Source organism: Pinus tabuliformis, chromosome 2_1 (assembly GCF_031772625.1).
Source record: "Pinus tabuliformis cultivar Carrire ecotype Pingquan chromosome 2_1, CPIR1, whole genome shotgun sequence".
NCBI classification, from domain to species: Eukaryota; Viridiplantae; Streptophyta; class Pinopsida; order Pinales; family Pinaceae; genus Pinus; species Pinus tabuliformis.
The window spans coordinates 927,814,818-927,834,479 of record NC_142299.1 but is presented as its reverse complement, the minus strand read 5'-3'; the positions used below and the strand labels follow the sequence as shown (position 1 = coordinate 927,834,479).

General features: G+C 39.0%; 1 protein-coding gene across 5 annotated transcripts in view; it reads right to left on the bottom strand.

Annotated features, from left to right (window-relative positions):
- Positions 1–2,408: 2,408 nt before the first annotated feature.
- Positions 2,409–19,662, bottom strand: part of LOC149203691 (nuclear factor kappa-B-binding protein) — a 385,195-nt gene continuing 367,941 nt past the window's right edge. For 2 of the 5 annotated variants that reach the window (XM_089403527.1, XM_089403526.1), the window contains exons 9-12: positions 5,715–5,875; positions 5,504–5,633; positions 3,305–4,904; positions 2,409–3,229 (exon numbers count right to left, since the gene is read on the bottom strand). In XM_089403527.1, coding sequence (XP_089259653.1) covers positions 2,868–3,229; positions 3,305–4,904; positions 5,504–5,633; positions 5,715–5,875 — 2,253 coding nt within the window. In that variant the 3' untranslated portion in view covers positions 2,409–2,867. The remainder of the gene's footprint in view (positions 3,230–3,304; positions 4,905–5,503; positions 5,634–5,714; positions 5,876–19,662) is intronic. The other 3 variants (XM_089403529.1, XM_089403528.1, XM_089403530.1) reach the window with 3 other exon arrangements.

The window sequence follows — 19,662 nt, the reverse complement described above, 5'->3', positions numbered from 1 at the left end:
TCAATTTTGCAAGGTAATTTTGTTTTAGATCTTTGCGCGTGACTAGAAAGAACTTGTTGATGACTTGGTTTAGTTAGGGAGAACCAATTCTACCATTTATTATGAGATTGGAAGAAGGTAAAGGTTGACTTGTGAAATCAAGCTAGGAGTTAGATTCTCCTAGCGTTGGATCTCCTTGTTCAGGGGAGTCATTGAAACTAGCTTCCTCCCATTAGATCTCCTTGCGACCCTCTGAAACCCATTCAAAGGATAAAGGTAGAAGGATAAGCACACATTAGATTAGATTTATTTTCATTGCTCATCACACAGATCAACACATATCCGTCACACTCCACTAATTGATCTAAACCCAACTGAATTCTAATTTAATAAAATTTACCAAGAACAATCATCACAACATTTCGTAAAACATTCAACATTGGGTTATCATTTCATTTGTCAGATTTATTTCCAAGCAATATTTACTTTTCGGATTTCATTTTTTAGCATAAGCATTTACTTTCGGCAAGTGTTTACTTTGTGCATTTCGTTTACAAGCATCAGAAATCTACTTTGAACACTAGTCTTCTATTATCCATTTCCGTCATTTGATTATTTGATCATTGGAGCTAGCATTTCGTGGAGGGCAAAGCTTCTTATTTTTCAATTAAGGACCACCAACTCACATCAACTTCAGTATGAAACAGGACAGTAGAAAAGGCCTAAAGAAGCTTGGGAAGAAAGGGTGTACATTTTGCATGTCTGGGGCTGTGGAATTGGAAAAACATTTCATTTTGGAATGTGATGCATTCAAAGACATCAGAGAAAGTTATGAGAACATGTTAACATCAATTTCTTGGCATTGTCTTTTTAGCGAGGGGATTGTTGGAAGGTTGGGTCAGCTCATCATCAATTTGAATCGGAAATAGACTAAATTGCAAAAAGCGAAAAACAGAGAACTAATGGTCTCATAGACTATTTTTAGTCTCGTGGACCTTAAAATATCATTTCATTTCATCTTGGACATTGATGGTGAATGTGATTATTTATTTATCTATCTTTCATAGGCTGTGAATTATATATTGACGGTGAATGTATTCTTGAGTAATTCAATCAATTCCTAGATTAACAATTCTTATGTTCTATAGCTTACTCAAAACCTTAGTTTTCTTTCTCATAGGGTCCACCCCTTGGCTTCACTAGGAGTTACTCTAGACAGAGGAGTTGAGAATTGAGTGACAGAAACTCAACTCAAAACTTGCCCCCAAAGCCACACCAAGTGGATTAAATATTTTTGCACGTTAGCCCAGTCGTGGATTAGGGGGTAACATCCCCCATACTAAGCCATTGTAAGTATGGCCAAAAGTTGTGCAGTCTTCTCCTTTCTGACCTCAGTTGTCTTAATGGTGTGCCAAGTCTTGCTCGGCTGCCTTCTTTCTCTTCATGGGCACTATACTATAACTTTTTGCTGATTTTAAGGCCTTTTCTAGCATCTTATCGTTTTCTTTTTCCTGAAAGTTGCAATCTTCCCGCCTAAGTGGCAAGGGAAGGAGGCTCTCCAGGCTATAGCCATTCCACCATTAAATCCAACCTTCTTTTAAAACTGGTTTAAAGTGCTGTTTTGTACAATAAGTGAAGTGCTTCATCTGAGATTCATTTGGCCGTAAGCAGTTCCACAGATTTTATGTAATATATAAATAATATAATTTTCAGTTTAAAAAAATACAATTGCATGCATTTTCCTTTGATGATATAAAAGCTTACGCATGATAACTAGGTTTTAATATGCACAGGAGAAAACAATGCAGTAATATTTCTTTCTGATAATGAGGCAGCATTAAAATTTATTTACCCAATTTCATGGTCAGAAAGGTGATACAGCAGAGACCCTCAAATACAATCACAGAAAACCTATGTTGATACGGAATACTTTGAAAAGTCTGAAGCCCAAAAGCCACAGTTTTGTAAAATTGGTGAGAAGGACTGTAATTAGCATTTATTTCACAGTAAATCCTTTTTGTTTTATAGTACAACTGTGAATTGTTTTCTTCCATGCTGACAGAAACATCTTGTCAATGCAAACTAGGTTCTAATATGCTGTGGAGAAAAGAATGCAATGATATCTCTTTTTGACACTAAGAGGCAACTTTAAACTTTATTTAGTCAATTTCATGGTGAAGAAGAGGATGCCAGAGTGACCCCCGAAGTACAAATCATACAAAAACTGTGCTGATACACAACACTATACAATTGCGAACAATATCTCGTACAGGATTTACGAAAGTAGATCAAGATGGCCCAGAGAGGAATATTCCAAAATTTAATTATAACTCATACATATCTCATCCAAAATAGCTGAACTGCACAATCAATTACTTTACCATTTTATCCTGCAGTAACCCAAAAATAAGGATTTCAGTTGAGTGATTGAGTGGTAATATTTCTTCAGTCATTAATGTAAATTTGTAATGTACAATTTCAAAGCTCTTATAAACTTTACAATTGGACAGGACTTTTCCTCCATAAATAAAGTGGAAATTGGGCTAAAAGTGCAACACAGACAGGTCCATTATAGCCTAGAGCATGTCTGAAATACAAATCTTAATAACTGTTTATCCTGAATGAAATCAATTTTGCAAAAATACTGTATCAGTAAATGATCTTTATAGCAGCCTTAACATGTAAAAGTTGCAAACTAATGACAAGGTTTCTGAAATTGGCCAGCAGATTAGTCTTTAAAGGGAAGTTATATCAGATGAACGTAGCAAAGAATCTGCCTCAAGGGCAAGTGTAAACTGCACTGGTCTATTCTTCTATCCATATGAAATCCAGGATCCTTAATGTTGGAACCATGGAAACAATCAAGTCTTACAGAATCCAAAGAGACTTTAAATATGCTCCCCTCCTTTAAAATCTGGCATACAGCTCTGCTGCCTAAGATGAGCAATTTGGGAGTTCGCATACAATGTAGGAGTTATGTTTATCCAAGGAATATGACCAGCTCTATAAGCTGAACCTGGCTCCTGTGGATGATAGCTATATTGTGGATTACGCTGTGAATTTTGGTGTTGAACCCAATCATCTTGGCCACGGCAATTGTTACCACTAGATGAACTGCTATTTGGATAGGTTTTCGTAATTCCATTTTGAATGTGGTTCAAGATTCCATATGTACTTTGTGGCAGCCTGTCCGATTGAGGTAGTGGATCAAATAATTTCCTTTCATCATTATTACCTGCAGAACACTGACCTGTTATAGACTTTCTATGCATAAATTCAGGGCACAAACTAGCATAAAAATGATTGTCAGTGTTATCCAAATTACCAGGCTGTGGGTGAAACTGTGCATTGGCTGTAGCAGGGAGAGGTCGACAAGGTGCAATCTGTAAAGGACCAGGCCAACTGGGGACCATTCCTGAAGTGAGGCCAGGGGGGAAATCATATTGTTGGCCTGAATGCTGCAAAGACTGATTCTTCTGTGAACACTGAAATAAATAAGATTGGTTCTCATGATGTTGATTCTGATTGAAAATCCTTGGCTCTTGAAGATGTCCATTGAAACCAGATTGGATTATCTCCCTTTTTTGTAATTGGGATTTCTTTTCTGTAGATTTGTCGTCGGTAAGAAACTGTAACTCTTGTGTTAAACAAGATGGATGTTGGAATCCATGCAGAGTTTGCCCTTTTATTGGTTCAGATGGCAGAGAATGGTCCAGCCCAGTCTGGTTGATCTCTTGGTGAATACTGTGCTTTCTTTTCTTTGCCTGAATATCATGGGGTGAAGAAACAAACAATGAATGAGCCTCATCTGACTGCATGTTTTGCATCGTGACTTCTTTAATCAATTGATCCAAAATGTGGGGCTGTAAAGCATTTCTCATTTGTTGGCATTCAAACCTTTGAATTTGCAATTTGAAAGGATGATCATCTTTGACAGGCTGCTGTGGCTTCTCTAATGACAAATCTGAGCCTTGTGTAGATCTGTCACCCATTCCTAGAGACAGAATCTGTGTATCTGGGAAAACCTCTCTTTCCTTGAATGGATGCAGTTCCAGTTCTCCTGTAGGCTTTTCTGAACTCAAAGGATGGCTTAGATGAAGCACATAACTCTCCATACCACCCTTCTCATCAGGACTCACAAAAAAAGAATGCCTTTGACTTTTGGCTAGTTGATCCGCACCTGGAGAAGTATGAATTTGCTGACGTACAACATCTTGCGATGTGCCTGCCTTTTCAAGATCAAATCGTGCTTTCTTTTCTGGACCAATTCTCATAACATGTCCTCTGATAGAATCATTATCAAATGTCTCCTCTAAAAGCTTTGGTGGTGTCCAGGAGCTGGGTCTTTTCCTCTCTAGAAAGTGATCACTTTCCTTAACAGTTGAGCCTGCCATATCATATAAATGAAATTCTTGAGAATCAAAATGAGCAGAAGACCATGTTTCTTTAACTGAAGACACACTGTCATCTCTAGAAACTGGTTGGTCAGAAGTAAAACCTGAATTTCCTCGCATCCCCAACTCAGGAGAAAAAATAACACCAAGATGTGGATTCTCCAATTTTAACATAAAATTGCCATCCTTTTCAGATTTAATATTTTGAGGTATAGAAGTTTCTGATGTCATGTCCAAGCTAGGACTCCAGCACATATTTGATTTCTCAACTGGAAAAGAATCAATTGCCAAGGCATGCTCTGCGAATAGCTCTTCTTTATCAGATGAGTTGCCACTTTTTGAGCTAGAACCATGTTGAATATTTGACCCAGAATGAGGCTGTGCAATTTGAAGATCTGATTGTCCCACTAAATTAGCTTTGGCAATAGTGTAACCTGGCAGATTAGTAACTAGAAAACTAGTTTCCTCGCTGTAATGTGCCATCTCTTTTTTATTACATTTTGACTCAAGTGCCTTCTCCTCACATCTTGCCTGAAGAAATTCCCACAGATAGGAATCAAATTGATTTCAATTTTAAGAAGCCTGATGCTAGACTACTTAACAAAAACTTAGCAGGAATCTGATCCACTAATCCTACTACACTGGAATATACTTTTGTTGTTGTTAAGTGTTAATGTGTTCTAACTTCTACCAACTATCAGAATAAAAATTAGATCAGACTACACATGTTTTTATCATCTTCAATAACTCAATGATGAACAAGGAATGGCCATGTCATATATTTTATCATGTTCAATAACTGAATGATATAAAATGCCTCAGAAAATTATGATATAAGATCACGAGTTGGGAAATCACTCCTTGGAATACATAAACAAATCCATCTGTAGATTCTGTTAATATACCACATGATCCCCCTCTCTTATACATCCTCTGCATGAGTAGAAAGTAATCCAAACGTGAAAAATTTAATTCATAAATATTATCCTAAACTTATAGGTTAATTTCAATTTCAAATTATAATAGATTATTGTGGCTAATGTGAGAGATATTTGATGACAAACCTAACAATGCAACATCAACTAGACATGCAAATAGTATTTAAGTTACAGAAACATTGCCAAGCATACCTTGTACAAGAAAAGCTCCTGCCGCTCCAAAATTTCTTTCTCTATTTTTTTCCTAAGATGGTGTCTTTGCAAACAACCCTCCACATATTTGGCATGAACTCTAGGAAGGTCTCTCTCTATTAAAAGCATCCTGTAGAGCGGTGATGAAATCAAAAGTGCAACTCATAATGCATGCTAAAGTACAGAACGCTCACGTATCTAGAGTTCTCACCAATACTCTGCAAACTTTTCCTTGTTCAACTCTTTCAAAGTCACAAAGGGCTGAGTATCAATACCCTTGGTGTCACCAGAAGTTGCATCCACAGATTCCAACTGAAGTTCTTCCCCAGTTTGCTTCATTTTCAAAATACTGGCAGGGTGCTTCTGGCTAATCTAAAACATTCAGATTCATATAATCAATTCATCGAAGTTTCAAGTGGAAATTGATCAGAATAACTAGTACTTTAAAGTTTGAACTTTGAAGCCTTCACTAATTTTGCTTCAATTGAATGGAATCACAAGTATTTTTTTATTTTTTATGCCTTCAAGGTTCTACTTCTATCAGATCTCCAAATAAAGCATACATCTACAATGATTTATTAAGATAATGCAGTCCCTATAACCTATATAATCATTGAAAGCATTGAAATACAATACCATAATTAGCAGTAAAATAGCATACAAAAGAAGTCAGTGAATCATAAACATATAGGTTTCATGGCCTATTTGAATATCAACTTATCAAGTGACTCGTGCTTCACTGTCCTTTGGCCTCCAAGTACACTCCTTAAACCAAGCATGAATTTAAACCACAGGTTATCTCAAAATTCATAGCTACAAGTTTCTGAATATGGTTTGGGAGAAAACATTGCAATGTATAGAGATTTATTTGAAGAGCAAGTTTTCACCAAAAGTTACAAGTGAGTTATGCCAATGAAATAAGAATAAAAGAGTAGATATGTCTGGGCACACCTGACAAATAGAACCAAACAACCATACCCATGAGAACACAAAGAATGGCATTATGCTCTTATCCAACCCAACAGTTTTACATATGTACAAACGATCAGTCTCACATGTGAAGAACCTTGAAAATGGGACCTTTCATACACTTTGAGGTCTTGTTGCCTCAAAATCTAGCAGGTCTTGTAAGAGGAGAACCTACAAGGGAAAAAACACTAGACCAAGGGACAACAATGAGGTGTGGCCCATTGTCACCATAGCCACCACCTCCTGCTCTTTTGTGGACTTTCACCACTATGGAGGCTTCCCTTTAGATAGGTCACCTAAGGATATATCAATTTCAAGGTTCAAGGTGACAAGAAAGGCTTATAGAGGACAACTCTTTCTAAGAACAAGGCTCACAAGTGTAATAGGGCAATTCACATCCTCTAATAAGGCTTATTTAGGGCACAAATGACCTAGGGCTTGAGAGATAGCAAACCAAATGGATTAACCTAGAGTCGATAGGCAAAGAAAAGGCTTCCAAACAATGAATATCAGCAACCAATGGAACAACAAGCCTTCAACAAGCCCCAAGTTGAAGCTCGGGGAAAACTAGGGTTTTCCTAGGGCAAGGTCTACGTAGGGCAAAAGAATTTAGCATTGAAATGGATGGCTTGGCCATTAAAAGAGGTTGATTTTGAGACAACCAACACTCCCAATGTTGAATCCTTACACACACCAAAACTTCAACACTAGGTCTATTCGTGCCCTAGCCCTAGCTAGCAGCTTGACCTTGAGGGGCCAAAAATCAGATGAGAGAGAAAATCAAATTTATGGTGAATTTGATGGATGATCACCAGCGTGACAAGGCTAGTGTCTAGTCCCTGGGATGATGGAGTCTATGGGAGTGAAAATTTTACTAAATCTTGTTAAGGAGTAAGGGAATAATGAAGCCCTAGCTTTCAAAATCCTAACTATTACTTTTGTGAGGGAACAAAATGACTTGGGAGCCCTGGTTTAAAAACTCACCAAGGGGATTGCCATTCGCATTCTACTAATGAGTAATGCATACAATGCTATCATCTAGATTCCATACATTGATTTTCAACAATAAATAGCACAATAGAAACCCTAGATAATAAATCATTCCATACATTAGACACAAGAATAAAAATTTATCAAATCCAAGGCACACTTACAAGATAGAATGCATGTACAAGACTTTATTATTCAAAAATAACATCGCCAAGACCAAAGAAATAACTCCAAATAGCAAAAGTACACCATAGAGTTAGGTCTCCACAAGAATTCAAGAAGGCCAAAATTCTCCAAAAGGGCTGAAATAGTCATATGTGATGATTATCCAATACAAATGAGTCTCTCATCTATTTATATGTGTATGACTAATAATTAGCCTACAAAGCCCCTAAAAACAAGTTAGATGATAAAATGTACTTGGATTACAAGCCAACCCACTAGCTTTATTAAAATATGCTCTAATAATCCCAAACGTGTGAACCATAAGCTCTCTAGGGATCACATCATCTAATGTGAGTGCTCCAAATGCCATGTACAAAGGTGGTGAGGTGTCCAAGATGGTGTAGAAGCATGTCAAGTCCATGATTTGAGGGTTGGCCCTCAAATTCACCTCATTTCCTCTCGTGGGGCCCCAAGATCTAGTTGAGGTGCCACAAAGTGGTCTCCATGCATCTCCAATTGCCTAAAGTGATCTCCTCTACTCCAACAATAGGGGGTTCTTAGTTGCAACAAGCCCTCCCTAGTCTCTCAATGGAATACCATCCTCATCTAGGCTATGAATTAGTTGTTTCCCATCAAGTTGTGTCAAGGCCAACCTGGGGGCATGTTGGGTCCAACTATGTCATCCTAAAGAATCATAAAAAATGGGACAAAGTCAACCAACGTCCTGGGTGTTGGACTTGCTCTGGGACATGTCATCTAATGATGCTACTAGGAGACCCAAGAGTCTCAATGCTTCACCTGTTTGTGCCAATGTACTTCTCTAGAGAGCCTAGGTACCTATGGAGTAGGTTCCCAAGACCTGGGTTGTTGAACCACATGACAAGAACAACAAGGATTCTAGTGAAAGCAACCAATCATTAAGGACCAAGATAAATAATGCATTTGAACGAACCAAACTTGAATGTTAAGGGAGATTTAATACTTCAAACAAGGATCCCCTTCCAAAATTAGGACCCTGATCTCGCAAAGATGTTTTCTCCCTAGGTAGGGGTGGTTAAAGGTCAACCCTATTAGGTGCTTCCAAACCCTAAGGGAAGTAACATTTCCCTAGTCATCCCTTCAATTGATAGGTGTTAGTGAATAGTAATGATGGTAATGGAGGGGATACGACCTCATGGCCAAGTGCCACAGCTAGAGGAACCAATTGATGAGGGTGTCAACATCTTGAGTGTTTAGATGTGAGGAGGGAGCATTCATGGATGCGTGAGTTACCAACTTGGCCTTTGTTTTTCCACCCCTCTTGTGCGCCTTTTACTTCTTGATTTTTTTTCCTTGTATTATTGCTTATAGCTCAAGGATTACATCTTTCTTTGAATGATGGAGCAATTATATTACCCCTTTAAGATGAATCAATTTATTGCTCATCAAGGTTGGGACATGCAAGGGTTCCTTTTTTTGATGTAATGGAGCAACATGTGCTCAAGTATCGGGTGATGGCCACATGAGTGAGGTAGATCTCATGCTAGACTTTTTCCCACGTGCTAAACTTTATGTCCCTGACCACCTTTTGCATTTTGATTTTTCTCTCTTTTATTTTATTATGGCCATGATATGCTCTTTTAGTTTCTTTTACCTACATCAACCTCCCAGGGAAAAGTTTTAAGCCCCTACCCAGGTATGTGGACATATGAGTGTCAAATCCAATAGAACCAATGACAAGTTGTACCTGAAGAATGGAGGTGAGATATGGGCTTGTAATGTAAGATGGAAAATGTTATTTATGACATACGGGATGATGGAACTACACTATCTCAATCAGGGCTTCCCAAGTAGTGCCCCTCCTATACCCAAAGGGCCTTAAGGGAGGTCCCATTGGACTAGGATCAAAGATTAACCCCCAAAGTAAGGTGAGAGAACAAGATCATGGTCAAATTATATCAATCTTCCAGGTCACCCTATAATCCATATTAAATGCCCAAAAACAAACATATATAAGCACCCAATTGCAAAATTATCAAAGTACCTTTTGAATGGCAACCCACCATTGTCCAAGTTCTAATGCCAAATGGGTGAGAAGCACATGGCCAATGCAAGGGGAAAAGATATATGGCATATCATCAGTTAATGGTGGCTAGCAAGGGCTGTTGGCTATCTGGCTGACCAACTAGTTGTCAAATGTAGGAGAAAAGTTTTCTCCTATAGGGTTACCCACTTATGTGGGTAACAGGTCTTATGTACATGGCGTTTAACAAGCAACCATTTATTCAGCTAACAAGGTCTTCCCAATGAAAACACTGGAATGAAGACTTTATAATAATTTCAAAACATAACTCATGATCCATAAAGTAATTACCTCTCAAATGCAGAACAATCTAATCAGTTGCATGTAAGTCACCAGAAGTCAAACAGACTTCATGATAGAAGACTTGCAAACACATTTATCTCTAAACCCTTCCTTTATCCTTGAGCATATCACTCAAGTAGTAGGTTGGCTATCAATTTTATCTACTTAAGTATTTAGTTCTTTATTTGGTATCAACGTCGTTGAAGTCATTGTCAATACTAACATCATAACTCCTCTTGAATTCTTCTTTAATTTCTTCTGCATCCCTTGACCTTCATAAATAAGTTGACTTTTCAAATAGTCCTATCCTTTCTACCTGCTCATGTTCTCCCATCTCCTCACTTCACTTGATCCATTTTTCCTGTTGTGACTCTACTTCCCACACTTTCTCTTGATATAAATCCACTTTTAGTGATAAGTAGCACAAGTGCGTAATGAAAGTGTTAAGGAAAGCACCATAACTATGTTCCCTTATTCCATAAACATCCACAAGCCTGCATTCCTTTCATGGGGCAAAATTTCACTACAACTCTTCTCTTCCATTTCACTTTGGAATTAATAGGACCTCTCATGCTTATAAATTACTTGATTGATTTGTATTACTCAATTTTCCATCATAACAAGGGAACCTGAAGGGGATTGTGAACATGCTTCAACTTGAACATTCAATATTGCCTTGTCTTACTCATCTTCCTCTTTTGCATCATGTTGCCTCACAACATCTCCACCCCCTTTTGCTATCCTTCCCTCAAAGGTATTTCTCTTTTTTTTTGCCTTGCCACCCTCACTCATAGTTATAGTTGCATACACATGGGTTTTGTCATGAAAATTCCATTTTCAAATTCATATTTTGACCATTCCCCTAAATAATGTTACCCACCCAATTTTTCTCCTAATTGATCAGCCTAATAGTCCGCAACCCTATGATGATCCACAAATAGCTAGGTTTTAAAGATCTCCACATATGTCCAATCAACGCTTTCTCCCACCTAGCATACTACTTGAGGGAAGCTGTGTCATCTATTATAAAGTACATTGACCATTTCTATTATCATGTGCTTTCATTTAATATTAAGGGCACTCTAATATGAATCACAGCTTGCGCTGGATGATTAACCGCTCTTGATTATATCCTTGTTCCCATGATTCATCTAGGAGGTTATCCCCTTGCCCCTAGTCCAATGTAACCTCCCCTGAGGCCTTTCCTTCCCACTTGTCCAAGAGGGGCACATATAGGAGGCATTGATCGAAATAGCATGCCCAAGGTAATTCATAAATATCACCTTCCATTAGTCCCTTGCATCCATTCCCATTCCTTGGGTTGATTGTCATTTGTCACTGGTACTAGCACCATTTTATCCTCATCTTTGAATAAAGGCATCAAAACTTTTCCTTTAAGAGGTTGATGCAGTTGAAAGAAAGAAAAGAATATATAGCCACAAATGAAAGAAAATGTAAAATGCAAAAGATTTGGCTAGGACAATTTAAAGTGCGTGGACAAATGCCTAGCCTAAGCTCTACCTGTTGGAAAATACTAAGGGGGGGGGGGGGGGGGGGGGGGGGTGAATCAGTATTCCTTAGCAATTAACACTTTTAAATCTTTTCAGAGCATTAGTTAATCTTCAATTATTATTAATGTTTATGCAGTAATAACAGTAAATAAAAGAAAACGATAGGCACAAAAATTTTAGGTGGAAAACCCCCACCAGGTCAAAAGCCACCGAATGCTTTTCTAATAAATTCTTTAATCTTAAGCTCAACTGAAATGAAAGAAACAACTTCCTAGAATTCCAGAAAAGCATTCTTCTCCAGCTCCCACTGGAAGGACGCCCCAACGCCTTGGTTTCTTTAGCAATCAACTGAATGGATACCCCAACACCCTAGACCAACCGACCACCCTGAAGTGTTCACAAGCTCCAACCTGTAGGCGACTTCATGCACCTACCTAGAACCTCCCTGCCACCCTATAATGAATGAAATGAGACAAGAGTGTGGATTCCCATACCAGGGACAATGATCCATGATACAATATGATTTACAATGATTTTGACTAAACACCCAATCACACTATGCCCTGCAACCCAACCATGACATCATCCCAACAGAGACTCCTATGCCTCCCAACAATGCCTTTTCGACTCTAGGTAGATTGATTCTTTTACAATAATGACTCTTCCAATGATGACACTTCTACAAATGACTCTTTTACAACTTTACAATGATGACTCTTGGCCTTGACACTTATTCACAATATACGGATGGTTGTCATGTCTTTAAAGAATGTCCCGCTACAATGCTTCCTTTCATTTGATACTTCACCTCTTGAATGCTCTCTTGATGTTGTCCTTGAATCTTCTTCTACCTGCATGCAAATTTTCCCAACGAAACCCAATCTCAAAAGGAAAAGACAAAATACCCTTCAACTTACCTCTGGCTGCAAAACACATGTAAGTGCATAATAATTAATAAATACAAATTAAAATTACAATGCGCACCTAAAATGTTCTCGTCACTTTTGTTGTTGACTTGTTGCAGCAGTAGACAAAGACTCCCACTCTTGATATAGGCCTAGACTCTATGTAAGACTATCCAAAACTGAGCTAAAGATATATACAATAGAAACTGATGACAAACCCTAGACTTGTGATGAACCAAGTTCTAAGTACAACAACAAAGACCATTCTATCAACTAGGACAAGACAAGTAACATGAACTCACAACACCATATAGATTTAGCATACTTGGTGTAGCATCAAATGTGTAGTATCAAGAATAGGACATCTGAAATGTGGTATCAAAACTAACTGTGACATATAGAGAAATAGAGATATAACCGAGATCCTATATATACTTATGTTGTTCTGCAAAAACATATGTCAGAGCTGATACTCAAAATTAAAATGTAAACACTAATCATACATACCTTGTTGCAGGAGACTTACCCTTGACTGTTGATGTGTGGTCCTTATTGCAATGATCCTTGATTGCATGCCTTTTCTTGCCTTTTAGGAGTTCAATATCGAATCTGTTGTATCTATGTAATTTCGGATCTCCAGGGTCTGAAATTTCATCCCGTGGTAGCCCTCTGAGTCCTCTTTGCAACCCCACAGGTCTAATCAAGATTGGATTCTTCAAGAAAGAGTTATGCCCAATCTCCCATGATGACCTGATTATAGCCTGGTTCATTAGAGCGAACTTGTACGAAGTGCCACGTGTCACTATTGTGACCTTCGGTCTTGAAAATCCTACTCAACAAACCACAGTCCGTCCTCTTTCTGTGACTATTTACGAAATTTGAATCCAATTCTCAAAGAGAAAGTTATGACGATTTTCCCAACATCACCTGTTTTACATGGAATTTGGGAGCCTGCAAAAACCCTAACTTCCTCAGATCATATCTACGAAAACATAGCGAACCAAGATCTGACATTCGGTCACGAGGTTCATCAAGATTTCAGATCAAATGGGTTTTAATTTCAGTTTCTGAAGCTTCGCAGAAAAAAGTTATTGCGAAAATGCCACGATGACCTATTTTAAGCCACAAAATCCCTACTAGAGGAGGATACGAGGGTCATTATTTATATGAATGTCTTGAGTTGAGAGGGTCCTCAACAAGTGAACGTTGGAGGGATTTTAGGAGGAAAAAAATATTATTAATTATTGACTATTCAATGACCACAACCAATTATAAGTGCCATGCTACAACCCCATAGGGTTTTGGCCCACTAACTAGGGTTACTAACTTCAAACGTAAATAACTCTCAAACTGTGAAGAACTAGGAGGCGTACCATATATCAACAGAAACATCTCGACGAGTAGAATCCATCGAGAAGATATTTGACAAAAAATAATATGAGTTTTCAAGTCAAAATTCCCTTGCAAGATTGGGGTAGCCGCTGGTGCTGCTTGAGTTGACATCAATGACAACCATTGATCAACAATCTCACCCTTTGGCATTGATGGCAACACAATTACTCCCCCTGCGATCATGACACCTCTTCCTACTGCCTTCTCTCCCCCTTTGTCATTAATGGAAAAGGGTAACTCCCCTTGACAAACAGACATCTTGCAGACCTGTACACACCTCCACTCCCCCTTTCTACTCGAGTAGATAAGAGAAAGAGTCTAATGAAAAATTGGGAGAATCCCAAGCTTTTGGCGAAGATACTCAAATGCTTCACTAGGTAATGGTTTGCTAAAGATGTCAGCAATTTGTTCCTTTGTGCCAACATACTCAAGCTTGATATTTTTTTTGGCTATCTACTCTCTAACGAAATGATATTTAATCGGAATGCGCTTTGTTTTGGAATGCATCACAAGATTCTTGGAGATACTGATGGCGCTGGTGTTATCGCAAAATATGGGAATAGGCTAGTCAAACTTGACTTGAAGATCTTGCAAAGTTTGCTTCATCCAAAGAACTTGTGTACAACAAGCTAGTGCCGCTATATATTCTCCTTCTGTTGTGGATAACGAGATTGAAGACTACATTTTACGTAACCATGAAACAAGACAACCACCTAGATAGAATGCTACTCCACTGGTACTCTTACGATCATCAACACTTCCTGCAGAATCTGCATCTGTATAAACTTGGATAACTATATAATTTCCTTTGGGATACCATAGACCATATTCTGCTGTGATCTTAAGATATTGAAGAATTATTTTGACGGAAATAATATGAAATTCTTTTGGTGTTGCTTGGAATCATGTTACTTGTCCAACTACCTGCATCACTCTGGTAGGGAGACTATCACATATAGGAGACTACCAATCATGGATCTATACAACCTTCATTCGTTGATGAATCTTCTTGTAACCTATTACCATGGGGGTAAGGATAGGCTTGAAGTATTCCATCTTGAATTTCTTAAGCATTTCCTTGATGTACTTGATTTGATATATGAATATTCCTTTATCCCGCTGAGATATCTCGATAATCGTTAAATTGTCTTGATCCAATTTCACATTGAGATTGCTTGTCAGGGCTTCCTTTCTTGAATCTGTAATACTTCAACTATTCTTCTCCCCCTGAACATGTAATGAAACTGCCATCTTGTTCAAACTACCTGTCTGTCAATCGTAGACTTGTGTCATATAATGTTGCATAGACTCTTCATCTTCAAATTTCTAAGAGTCGATAAGATAAATTGTTCAGAATAGTGTGTCGTTTAACAGACCGTCTTGACTCGAGTCATTTAACAGAAGAAGTAGCTGATTCCTCACAATCCATTACGAATCGTGAAAGCATAACTGTTGGGACCTTATTGCCTTCTTTCTTTTCTTGCTCATCCTGTACCTATTTTCCTTTCCAAATATTCTTATTATCGTCGTCAAGATTTTCATTCATGGTTGATTCCAGTGTTACTTGGGAGCGGGAGCGGGAGCGGGGAGCGGGAGCGGAAGCGGGAGCGGGAGCGACCATTTTCAGAAGCTCCCGGTTTGGGAGCGAATCCCGGAGCGATTTTTTAAAAATATATATATTTTTTATATTTTTTAATTTTTGATACATATATGTCAACAAAAACATGTAGAATGATGAAATAGACATAAAAAACATAAAAAAACATAAATTGATCATTGAACCATATCACATCAATCATCTAGAAATTATAATCGTCATCAACCTTAGTAAAATAATAAATTAAAATAACATTCAATTCAATAACATTTATCATCATTGATCACCAAAGTAACAAGTTGTACTTGTAAGCCAAGTTTAACCATTACAAGAAGTAATATCGAAGATATTTCTAAGTCCTAACTTGTAACTGTTAACATGATATGAAATGTTAAAAATTTATAAAATGAAACATGAATAATGAGATGAAATGAAACAACTTTAGTCTTTCACAAAGCATCATATTCATAATTCACAATCATTACCAATGAGTTATAATTGCCAAGGCCCAACTTCAAACTTCAAATTTTCATTGTCACAGTGATATAATGTTTACAAAAAATATCATAATGTCATAATGATATGAAAGAGTCAAGAGTCAAGAGTCAAGGACTCAAAACTCAACACTGAACAGTTATGAAAACTAAAGTGACAAGTCTAATAGAAACTAAAAAAGACAAGTAAACTATAAATCTACAAGTGGCCCTTGCCACGAGAGTCTCCCGGAGTATAAGTAGGTCTTGGCGGTCTTCTAGGAGTCTCCCGCCCAGACCGACGACCAGAACTAGAGCCTCCACGCGAGGGTGTCGATGGAGGTGGCGACAGCAATGGAACAAGACTCGGGCCCGGAGAACTGCTACTGGATGGTGGAGGTGGAGGTGGCATGGCTGCTGCAGCTGCTTCAGCTTCATCCCGTACAAGCTCATCTTCTAGTTCTTCCATATGTACAATGCCATCCTCTAAATTGTCGTCCTCAGGGTGATTGTCCCAAATTTTATATGTGGGATCTTCATTAGCCCGATCACAGTAATGGCTCAACAATCTCAAATTGTAGTGCACATAAACCAAGCTTTCTGCTCGGTTTTCGTTGAGCCTGTTTCTTTTCACATTATGTATATAACTGTAGGTGCTCCAACACCTCTCTGCAGAAGAAGAATTTACAACCTGTGCAAGAACTTTCAATGCCAATTTTCACAAAAGTCCGTCGCCGCCATATGTTTCCCACCATGTGAGAGAATCAAATTTATCTTTGTCGTCCATTGCATGGAAGTTACCATACAAACCACTGCCAGTGAAGTATCTGCCTATTTCAAGGCGCACAGCTGCACATTCCTCCCTGTCAGGCACCAACTTTTCTAATGCATCCAGATATCCTTTAGTTACCTCTCGATCTAAATGGGGTTTGGTCCTAACACCACCCCCTGCTGCAGGTTTGCCCAACCAAGAATCTGAGTAGTATTTTGGCGTAAGGATATACGCCAAGCAATGTAGTGGAAGGTTAAGCTTTTTCCACCGTTCACACACACAATCGTGAATCAGATTGTACAAGTCGGGATCTCTGTTATTAACAATGTCTTTTATTTCCCCCAACATGGTATCCATTTGCTCATACACCTCGCCAATCACTGGTTTGTCTGTATCTGCAAACCGAATCATGTTATAAATTGGCTTGGTGAAATCCAATACCTGTCTCACAGCTGTCCAAAACTGCCCATCAAGAGCGGCCTCCTCCACCGTTTCAAAACCTGCAATGTCAGCTACATTTGTAGCCCTTTCCTTTAACACCTGCCAATTTGGACTTGATACCATGCTAGCTAAACCCTCTCTTACCTTCAAAAGGCGCCTGAAGGTGAGGTAATAGCTACCAAATCTAGTCCTCGCAATCTTCAGCAACTCCAATCTCGAGTGACTGCGGAAAAGGCCATGGGTATTGCTATGATTTGTAATAAATTTTATCATTTTTTTTCCTCTCTTGTACAAATCCCCAATCCATTGGTATTGTTCATTTTTGTTTTTGACAATATCATGCAACAGAAGGTTCAATGTGTGAACCAAACATCCAGACCAAAATATGTTCGGGTATCTATCCTCAATAATTGCTCCCGCTGCCTTACAATTAGGAGCATTATCAGTGATGACTTGGATGACATTGTATGGGCCAATACGCTCAATTGTTTCAAGCAATGCTTCTGCAATGTTGATAGCGGTCTTGAACTTGTCTGAGTAATCATGTGCAGCTAGAAAAATGGGACCACTTCGGGACACAGCAAGAACACTTATCAATGGCTTGCCTTTTACATTTGTCCATCCATCAGATACAATGGACACCCCATTGTCAGTCCAAGAACTTGTCATTTTATTCAAAGAATGTGATATTTTTGCTTTTTCATGATCAAGGCCAACTGTTCTTGCCTTGTCATACCCAGGGCTCTTGTATCCTTTAGGGGCATCATTTATGGCAGAAACCATTTCGTGCCAATAAGGTGAGCGTAGAACATTGAATGGTATCCCATTTGCATAGAGGAACCTGTAAATTTTTGAATCCACATCATTCCTACACCCCTCATCAAGGAAATCTGATATGGTTCTACGGCGTAAAGATGATGACCCTGAGCCTCCATGTCCATATCCACTGCCTTGGGAGGATGCTGAAGGAGTTCTTTGTGAGCTTGGTTCAAAGAAACCCCTTGATCTTTTTGCTTTGTATTGGGCGTCCTCCTCTTCCTTTATGTATTTGGCTCTATCAACTGTTGACACCGCGTCGCAAGTTCTGATTCCTATTTGTTTCTCTCCATCCCATGCCCTTTTCCCGCAAAGGTGTCTTCTCAAACGGGTGTATGAGCCTGTGAAATCACTGTTGCAATGGAGGCAATGAAATTTAGTGGTTCCACCCCCTCTCCCTGTTTCAGGCCTCTGAACATATTTCCACAATGGAGTTTGGTCTTGTTTAGTTTTTTGACCCTCATGTTCACCCTCCACATCCTCCTCACTGGGGTTTTCACCTATTTGACTTCCTCCGGCTTCTTCATCCACCTCTTCAGTTTCAGGCCCCCTCCGTTTCCTACTCTCCACCACCATAATAACCAGAAAGGGGACCAGGAAGAGGAAAATGCCAATAAAAATGCTCAGGTCCATCGTGTTTGATGTTTGTAGGGTTTGAGTCTTGAATCTGCAAATTAATTTAGTTTATTGGGATTAATTCATTTAATTTATTAATTTAATTTAAATTAATGATCTTTAAACTCAAACAGGTAAATGAAACTAACCAAATTAACTACCTAACCAGCTAAACTAACTAAATGATTAAGTTACTTACCTCTGCAAGCTTGCTCCTCGCTCCTCGGCACTTGCTCCTCGCTCCTCAGCTCTGGCTCCTTGCTCCTCAGCTCTTGCTCCTTGCTCCTTTGCTCTCAAACTCAACCTCAATCTCATTAGAATGATTTTGTTTTGGCCCATTGGGCTTATAAATCCAAAAAAATTTGTTTAATTTTTTGTTTTTTTCGGGTCCGCGGATTTTTTTTCCGCCGAATCGCTCCCGGAAATTTAAAATTCGCTCCCAGAGCGTTTTTTAATGCCCGGGAGCGATCAGGGAGCGATCGCTCCCCGATCGCTCCCGGGCATTAAAAAGCGCTCCGGGAGCGCGGGAGCGATCGCTCCCTGAAGCGCTCCCTCACAGACCAGGGAGCGCAAATTTTTTTACGGGAGCGCGCTCCCGAAAATCGCTCCCGTCCGGGAGCGATTTGGGGAGCGCGCTCCCGACCCGCTCCCGAGCCGCTCCCGCCCGGAGCGCGCTTCGGGAGCGGGTTCGTAGGGGGGGGGGGCGCTCCCCCGCATCACTGGTTGATTCCATCTTGTTCCAGTAGTTACGAGTTATGTGTCCATAGTTATGACATTTGTAACATTCGATGTTATTCATAGAAGATTTCATTTGCTGTTTATCTCGTGATCCTACAAATTTGCTCCTAGGGTTTTACTGATAATAGTTGTACGTGTCTAGAACTTCACAATCCCTAGCCATATGTCCAAAAATTTTACATTTGTACCATTCGACATTATCTCTCAAATGATCAAATTTGTTGATATTATGCTGAGTTCTGGAATATCCATTTCTAAAGGATCTCTTGGAATTATATTCATTCCAAACATACATGCGACATTTTGTAGCTCCATGTCCAAACCTTCCACATGAATAACAATGACCATAAAAGATAGGTTGGTACCTAGGAGGAAATCTTCTTCAAGGAATTATCTTCCAAGGTTCTTCTTGAGAGTCTTGATCTCTTGAT